We start from the raw sequence: 9,175 nt of genomic DNA on the forward strand, positions 1-9,175 counted from the left end.
TACTAGGTGGGAAGGACCTCCAAGAGTAGCTGTTTTCTCTCTTCTTTGCAAGGAGGAAGATAAATACTAGTGCTAACTGTTCCAGCCACAGTCTCCTTAAGTATAGGTCAGGAGACTTAGTAGTTGAAGAGATCCCCTCAGGAGGTTTGTGCAGTTTCTGACTGCATCAAAATACAATGACAGCCACACAGATGTAGGAGCAGTCCGAGCTCTTTGGAAGGAGCAGTCTGCAGCAGGTTTTTTTGACAAATATTAGGCTTTGCAGATTTGACTAAGTAGAGAAGTTTATAATTTCCTCATACCAGGTCAGGTAGCAGAGGTGCTCAGGCAAGGGGGAAAGGCCCCAACATCTGCTTTCAGAAGTGGCTCTCGGGCAAGATCATGCACCTCTTGCTCTGTTGCATCATGAATACTTCTTGATATGTTCTATTGATGTAGATTCCTCTAGCACCTCGGCCAAGATGCTAAGTAAAAAGTCATAGAGCTGCTGGCTTGTCAGCAGCATGTTTTAAACTGCATTTCATATGATATCAGCACAGCAAGATGTCTTGGTTTAGCCTCATCTTTCCAGAAAGCATTCTGATCTTCTGCTGTGAAATAAAAATGCAACTCTAAGTTCTCTAAACAAGCTCTTTTTGCAAGGGGCAGAACGCTTTCTTTGAATACAACAATTGGCAGGGTTTCACAGTAGGAGATGAAAACCAGCTCTTTGGAATGACAAACCTTCAGTTCCAAGAAGAATTAAGCACCTATTGTGGTGTTACCTTCATCATTCTTGGTAGCTGTGATGCTTTCCATCTGAGTGGATTCTGCTTGTGCTGTGTGCCCTTGCTCACTTAACATAGCAAATAACATCCTCAATGCTGTAGCCTGAAATTTTTATGAAAACACTTGGTCTTGAACCACTACAACCCCTGGCAGTGCTGTGCTGATCTGGGTGTACATGTACGTCTGATGTGGTTTTGGGAATGTTTCCTGCATGCAATTAAAGTGTGATGAGTGGCCCAAGAGACAGCTCAGTGAAACCTGGGCACAAGGAAGGCAGTTTGTCAGCTATGTGGCATTAATTTCATGGGGAAGGTGGTTGCAGTTAGTACTCATGGCCTGGGAAGCTCCCACACTGAGCTGGGCTGACGTGGGGATCAGTGGATGCTGTGCCTCTCAGGGACCCAGAGGGTGTTTCTGGCCATGGCACGGTTTACAGGGTATGTTCCTCTCAATGTTTTTCTCATTCCTCCCTCTCCTAGCTGCTACACAGCCATTTTTTACCCTTTCTTAAATCTGTTGTCACAGAGGTGCCACCAGCACAGCTTTGGGCAGTGCTGGGTCCCTCTTGGTGTTGGCTGGAACTGGCTGTCTCTGCCATGGAGCTACTCGTGGTCTCTTCTCCCAAAGGCCACCCCTTCAGCACCCCTCACTACCAAAACCTTGCTGCATAAAACCAATACTCTTGACTAAGCAGGTTTTTTGGAAAGCAGTATTTGCTGTCACCCTTCCCTTTTCTAGTTTGTTTTAGTGTTGAGTATTTTGATCTTTGAAATATTTTCTAGAAACAGTTTAGTTATTGAGTAGTTATTTTTATTGGTAGCACATATACGGGGTAAGTTCACTGTGCTTTAAAATAATATAGATCAAAGACTTTTCAGCTATTATTCTTCCCTCTGAGCACACACTCTCAGCCTTACTTCTCTTTGCAGACTCCCATTTCATCAAAGAAATACAGTTTTGTGTTCAGGCCATATATTTCCAAGTAGACTTTTTTCTGGAAACAAAATTACCTTGTTGAAAATAATTGTTGGATAAAATTCAGAAGTATTTTTTACACATTATTGAAGTCAACCCAAATAATATATGTATGTTTGAATGTGTGTGTATTTTTAAGCAAAACCAAATAAAATCTTAACAGTAGTTATGATTTAGCAGCATGATCTAGTACAATTATTTTAAAAATTAGGTAGTTTTAACACATTAACATCAAAGGTTTTTTCTTTGCCGTTTGTATTGTTTCAGAGCAGGACATGTTCACATAACATTCCTATTACTAATAACTGTAACATGCTTGAGGCTACTTGTGTTGGATATGAAGATTTACTAGATAAATTGTAGAAATATTTATTTTGACAATGAAAAAGTTAACAAAAAGCAGGTATAGACACTCTAAAATTTCTACAATTTAAGAGTCCAGAAACTATCTTGCTTAAGGTCACTGAATTGTATCTCATCCATGTATGAAGGCATCTGGAGCATATCCCTTAAGCATTGTACACAAAATTTTCTTGGCATTGCATTAGTTATTTTGTATAAGTAGAGAAAAAAAAGTAAAATTTTAGGTTATAACTTCATGTTAAATTTCTGTTACCTAAAAGTTTGATTTTTTTTTTTTTTTTATTTTAATCAAATTTGATTTCTAGAAAAGAAAGATGTGACACAGAGCTTGGAAAGCTACACAGCAAAATGCCCTGGTACAATGGAATTCATCACTCTTCCAGATGGTTTGAAGTTGCCTCCTGTGCCGTTCACCAAATTGCCTATTGTGAGGTAGGACTCCAAAATACAATCTGTAACTTTTCCACAGTACCTGTCAAATTTTAAAGGATGCTAGATGGACGTAGTCTTCTCAGCTTATGTAAGTCATCCATAGTAACATGGGAAAATGTCAAAATGTCAAATTGTTTTGAGAAGTTCTTAGGCAAAGATAGAGCCTTTGTGCAGAAAATACTTTCTGTGGCCTTTAGTTTCTGAAGGAGAGAGGTTTATTTTTTTTTTTAAACTGTCATTCTAGAGTTGCTGATACAATCAAAGAACGGTATTTTATAATTGCAGCTGGGATTTAAGTTAGACACCTGATCATTCTGAAGATCCATGGGTTGGGTGCTGCCTCCATCTGTGGAGGGTGGAACTCAGCTGGAGCTGATGCTTTGGTAGCAGTTCCCTTCCAGATGCTGTATGTGCAGGCTGGCACCTTCACTGGCCTGTTCTAAATCTGTGTTCCTTTTTGTGCCTGTGTGCCAAGACACTTAACACACTCAGTCCAATGAGTAATACCTTGTTTAGATTAAAGCCTAGCATGAAGTATTAGAGGCAGAGAGAGAGCCAAAAAAACAGCCACTGGGCATCAATAATAAAAGAAAAGACTAAAAGAAAATCTTTATCAAGAAGTGTCTATTTGAAGGAAAGATAATTTCTACTCAGAAAAGACAGAAGTTAATGAGAAGTTCTTATAGAAACTTGAGTTCTCAGTGGGATGTCATCAGACATTTAATGAAGCCTGAGTTCTGGTATCACAAAGAGATAATAAAGTGTATAGACTATATTGCTTCACGATACAACTAGTTTTACAATGTTTTCTCAAACTTCTTCAATTTTTTTCCCCACATTTACTGGAGAAAGACCCCTTGTCTAACTGCTTGTGTGTTTAAGGTGACAGGTCTGTTCACACCAGCAGTTTGTTGTGTGGGAGGTGCTCACTGAAGGAGCAGGTCTGACTGGAGCGTATGGTTGTGTGTGGTCAGACACACAAAGTTGTCACTTCCAGGTTTCTCTGACCTACTTTAGAGACCTGCTTTAGGATGGGTTGAATTACTGGAGTACATGAACTGTATTGACTCATTTTCCTTTGACCTTAAATATGTCCAGTAACAGGCTGAGGTTACTGTGCCTTTGTTAGCCGAGTTCCCTGGCCACTGTATTCTGAAGGCAGGTTCCCAGCTAAACACAGGAAGCACATCTGTATTTCTTCTCCTGAAACACTTTAGGCAACAAACACTGCAAATTTTAACCTAGCCATTTTAAGAAAGAAAAAATGAGCAGTGTTTAAAAACTTGAAGTTAATGCTCTGATTGCAGAGAGAAGTTAGAGCAAAAGCTTCCATGGAGATGTTTTTAAGGCGAAACACTTTATTTTGAAGGCAAGAGTGCTGTCAGCCACTCATTGCCTCCTGCAGATCTCTGTTTGAGGAATAATCTCAGTACTACACAGTATAAAACCCAGACTACCTTCCTTAATCTGACGGTGCTTGTTATTTGCCTGCTTTGGGTGTCCAGTAGGTGCAGAAATGCCAAGGTTACCTTGAGTCTGACCCTTAACCTGTGCTAAAAACGCAGCAGTGTGTTCAGCTGTGAACTGTTAAATCCTGAAATAGTCTCAGGTTTTGCATTTTGCTTCACTTTTGAACCCTGGAGGGAGGAGGATTGCACTGGATCTATTCCATAGTACTTTCTTCTTCTCCATGCTGAATATTTAAGAAATTAAAGTCTGGAAGATGCAGGCAATGCCACCTGAATCCTTTTTTATAGGAGTCATGCATATTGAGGCCAGTCAAAATTTCAGCAACAAACTCAAAAGACTTCAGTGGGAAAGGCTCTGCCTAGCTTCAAGTGTTTCATACACAGAGAGAAGGGGACGAGCACTTTCTACTTACTTGTTACTCCTAGGGCTAGCTGTAAGAAACTGCTCACCATCCAAGTGCTTCATTTAGCTCTCAGCTTGTGCTGACCTGGCTGCACTCGGAGTATTCCACATAGCTGCTGCTGCTCTGCCATGGGGTGAGGAATCCCACATCAACATTATTTAGCAGTTAAGAATTGCTGTTGGTGCTCCTCTCCTCCTTCTCCCTTCTTGTCTTTTGAAATTTCTAGAAAAGCCAAAGTGATAAAAATCTGTAATGCAACAAATTATTAGTTGTGTCTTAATGCAAAGCCCCTGCGTATATCTGCACAGCAGACCTAGCTTACTCTGGAGCTGTCCAGCCAGCTGGGAAGCAGCCCTGCAGCCAGACTGCAGAGCTCTTGGAGCTAAATGATGGTTATTTTTGAGACCTAGGTCAGAAGAGTGCAGAAACGTGGCTTAGATCAGTGTTGAATAACCTCAGTTTATGGTTCAGTCCATGCTGGAGCCCTCTGGAACCATGCAGATGATGCTGAGTTCTATTTACAGGTGGCATTTCATGGTCTACTAGTTTTTTAATCCATTTAATGTAAGGTGTGTATTTTGGATGCAGACTTCTTAATCAAAATAGTGTCAAATATTAAAATGCCACCCTGAAATCAGAACTTAGTTGCACTGTTCCCTTTTTCTTCCCCATACCTATAAAGCAATAGAAGAGATTTAGCTTGGCAAAATTCTCCATTTCTTCTGTGGATTTATATTTGATCTCCAGCTGTCCTTTAAGGCTGGTCTTCCTTATAATGTTTCTTTTTTGTGTGTATCATGTCTTTTAACTAGATGCCTGGCCTATTATTGACATGCCTTAAATATTATCCTATGTTATGTATGTTTTTTAGTCTTTGGAATTTTAGCAAATTTTTCTGTTTTTTGAGATTTCAAATACCATAGTGCAATCTTGAAATCCTTGGTCAAATTCTCTTTCTTTTAATGAAAATTCAGATATAAAGAGCCTGTTAGATTGGAAAGCATTACATTACAGCACTCTGTAAGATAATCATCCAGTATTTTCTGTAGTACAAAACTGGATAATTTATTTTCTTTCTATTCTAATGGATGCAGTCTTCCCATTTTCATAGTTTGTATTAAAACTGCTTCTTACTTACATACTTAGCAGAATTAAGAATTTTACCACATTTCACCACTAATGGCTTCTAATTGTCCTTACATACTTTTCTTACTACTTTAAATTTACTTGGTGCCAGTTTTTTTCTTCCCTCTTTTCAATTAGCAGAGTGGGTTTCCATCCTTCCAGGAGCTCTGTGCATTTTAACTGCATTTAAATCTGTTTCAATCACCTTGGAGAAGTTCTTTATTTGTATTACATTGTCTAATGAAATTTTGTTTGGCTTTGGGTTTAAGTTAAATATTTGGTTACTTGTGTAGCATCTGTTGTTGCATCTGTTGTTCTGTTGAAAATGAATAGCTGGATTTCAGATCACTGGTCTGGCTGGTTTTGGTTTTGTTGGTTTCTACAGAAGATGTTTTTCCTTTAGTATTTGTTTTCAGAGAGCTTTCTGAAACTTTGTCTTTTGGTTTCCTCCAGTTCCTTTCCTGTGTACTGTCGGTGTTTACATCGTGTTTTCCATTAAAGGTGTTTTAATCAGTACTTAAGAGTGTCATTTAGTATTTATCTGTTCATTTTTAACACAATCATCTACTATATAATAAAACCCCCCAAAACACTGTAAAAGTATTTTTACTCCACAGGTCTGTGAAGCTCTTGAACCTCCCGACCAGTCTGCGACCTCACAAAATTAAAAGTCTGCTTGGTCAGAACGTGTCAACCAAAAGCCCCTTCATATATTCTCCAATTATTGCACACAGTCGTGGGGAGGAACGAAGTAAGAAAATAGGTAAGAATACTTTGCAGTATGTTCTATTGTTACATTGGAAAATCTTTTTTGGTCGAGGAAAACAAACCTGAATGTTACTTCCTTGTACATGAAATAATCAACTTTTTAGCCTGAAGTTCTAAAGGAGCAAAGTTTTGTTGTCTGTGGGACAGCTTCAAATTTAACAGAGGAATAGAGCCTTGTATATTATAAAATTGTTTTTTAGAGGAGATAATCTTGTTTTATTTCCTTCTCAAACAAAAGACAAAGTGGTTAAAACTTAGTTCTGACCCAGTCTGTTCAGCAGCAGCCAGCTTAGCCAGTTGTCATGTGTGGTGTCCCCAAGCTAGATGCACTGTTGGGGTTCCCCCTTTTCTGGGGAAAAAATTATCAAATTATATCTGATAATCATCATGATATGATGGTTCCTTCATGATGATGTCACCGTGAACACATAAATTGGGATGAGTGGGTGAGTTTCTTGGACAAAAGATACAAGTGCATAGGAGACTGGACTGTGGTAGTTCAGCACCCACAGAATCCCCATATTAGACCTCTGGGATTTTAAAATTGTTTTCCAGTTTATCTCTTTCAGAAGAAAAAAATGCATCTAATTGATAACCTGCTATGACTTAAACTCAGAATGATGAACTAATTAGTCAGCTTTTCTTGAAGACATTTCAGCAAAAACCAAAACAAGCCTTATGAGCAACGTTTGGAATAGTAGTAATTTTCTGCTAGAGGATTATTTCATTTATTACAAAGCTACTCAATGCAGTAATTGTGCTGTTGGAAATAGATTACAAGGCTTGTTTCAGATCCTGGATTAAGTTATAAATGTTGGTAGTCTTTTTGTTTGTTTTGTGCAGATCACATGCGTGGTAATTTTTAACATAAGCCTTAGTGTCAGCACAAAGAGCACTTGGGTGACTGAATTAGCACTGGTTGTGAAAACAAATGCAGAAATTTGCAGAATGGTGTTTACCTTAATTTGGCTGTGTCTGGTTTTAGTACTGCATAATCACCAAAGAGAAAGGAAAAGCAGAAAAACATTATTTTGAAACGTCATCAAGGTTTGTTAGATTTTTCTGTATCATGCTTTGAATTGTAAAATACTAGAGTACTTGGCAGGTCACCATCAGTAATGGCTCCAACTACTTCTTCAAACAGGTAGCTCAGAAACAAGTTAGGGAAGAAACTTTTGAGTAGAACAGGCACGTGTGCTCCTCAGCACCTGAACTTCATTTTCCATCCCCTGCTCCCTGCCCCTGTCAAACATGAATGCACATGAAAGAGATGGGGAATAATTTCTGATTCCCATATTCCCCCTCTCTCTTGTTACTGGTTGTGTATTTATATTGTAGTGTATTGCACTGCTCTCTGGGACTCCTCCCTTTTTCCTCTCCTTTATTATTTACTTTTGTTTAAAAATTGATCATAATTCAATTTTCAACTATTCAATCTATTCTCTTGAGTGTACTTTAAAAAAAACCCCAACACCTTATTGGTAATCTTGTCATACGGTTGTATGGTGCAGTATTCTTGTTCTGTGATGGAAACTGCACTTTTAAAAACAGCTCAGGTTAGGATTTGTTCATGTGGTGTATCGTAGCAGTTTTAATTACACAGGGAGGTTTCTCCTGTTAGGTTTTTATTTAGCCTAAGGAGATGTCTGAACTGCTTGTGATCCTGTAAAGCATTTGTCTTTTGAAGCATATGCACAGTGCATTCACTTTTAAAACCCTCTAATGCTTCAGTCAAACTTTGACAAACAAAAGAATACACAAAACGAAATCAGATACTTCCTTGGAAAGAAGCAGAGAGGTTTTAATAAACTTTGAAGCTAATGAGAATATTTTAATGACAAGTATTTAATTAAAAACAAGAAGAAACAAATTGTTTTTCTTACATGGAAATATGTAAGCCATATTTTGGTTAAATTATTGTTACAGCAAAGGAAATCACTTACTGATGACAAAACAAAGGGAAACCAAACACTTTAGAAGCTCTTGAGGAAATGTTTTCAGCTTTCAGCTTGAGAAGTTTTTCTGATTGGAAACAAAGGTGATAATTATATTTTGGTTAAATTGCTTTAATAGTATGCTAGTCATAAGAAATAAACATTCTGATTTTTAACATAAAGTGGTTTTTTTTTTTCAAGTGCTGACAGTCTAAAGCAGCAAGAATGTATTATATAATTCCATTAGTAAATACGGCAGCTAATATCATAGCTGCATTAGATAATATAAATACAGCTCTTTACCTAGGACCATATAAGCTGATTTTACCTTTCAAAGCTTTTCTCCCCCCAAGGAAGCAATTCTGTAGCATTGCCCTGGTGTCTTTTATACGGGCTAGCTAGACCTTCTGGAAAGGCACCCAGAGGCAGCTACTGAGGTCTGTAGAAGTGGACGTGTCTTTTTGGTGGTGGTAGGGCTTAGTCACGTTTTCCTGTGGGAATGAAAAGACCATAGATAGGTATTTTTATCACCCCACCCTCCCATGAACAACAGAATAGCCCAGGAGGTTGGAAAGAACTTTGAAAGATCCTCTGGTGTAACCTTTTGTGGGAAAGGGAGTTTAGATGAGCTCACTATCGACCTTGTCCAGTGGCATCTTGAAACCTCCAGCAATGCAGGCTCCACCAAGTCCATGGGTGGGCTGTTCCAGTGGATGATTGTCCTCTCTGTAAGAAATTTCTTATATTGTGATGAAACCTCTCCTGGTACAACTTGCACCCATTGCTCCTTGTGAAGGAGACCTCTGTCCTCTCTGTAGCTACCTTATAAGCAGTGGAATATTGTGATGAGATCCCCCCTGAACCTCTTCTTCACCAGGGAGAAAAAGACACCTCCTTTAGTCTCTCCTCAGCGGGCAGCTCCTCCAGCCCCTTTGAG

At 38.7% G+C, this 9,175-nt stretch overlaps 1 protein-coding gene across 1 annotated transcript in view; it reads left to right on the forward strand.

The window, feature by feature from the left end:
* Positions 1-6,299, forward strand: part of TRAPPC9 (trafficking protein particle complex 9) — a gene marked incomplete at its 3' end in the record, with an annotated part of 45,231 nt that extends 38,932 nt beyond the window's left edge. The window contains exons 9-10 of the mRNA XM_008945947.1: positions 2,412-2,538; positions 6,154-6,299. Of these exons, the coding sequence (XP_008944195.1) occupies positions 2,412-2,538; positions 6,154-6,299 (273 nt within the window). The remainder of the gene's footprint in view (positions 1-2,411; positions 2,539-6,153) is intronic.
* Between the last annotated feature and the right edge of the window lie 2,876 nt (positions 6,300-9,175).

This window comes from Merops nubicus, unplaced genomic scaffold, assembly GCF_000691845.1.
Source record: "Merops nubicus isolate BGI_N331 unplaced genomic scaffold, ASM69184v1 scaffold8818, whole genome shotgun sequence".
NCBI classification, from domain to species: Eukaryota; Metazoa; Chordata; class Aves; order Coraciiformes; family Meropidae; genus Merops; species Merops nubicus.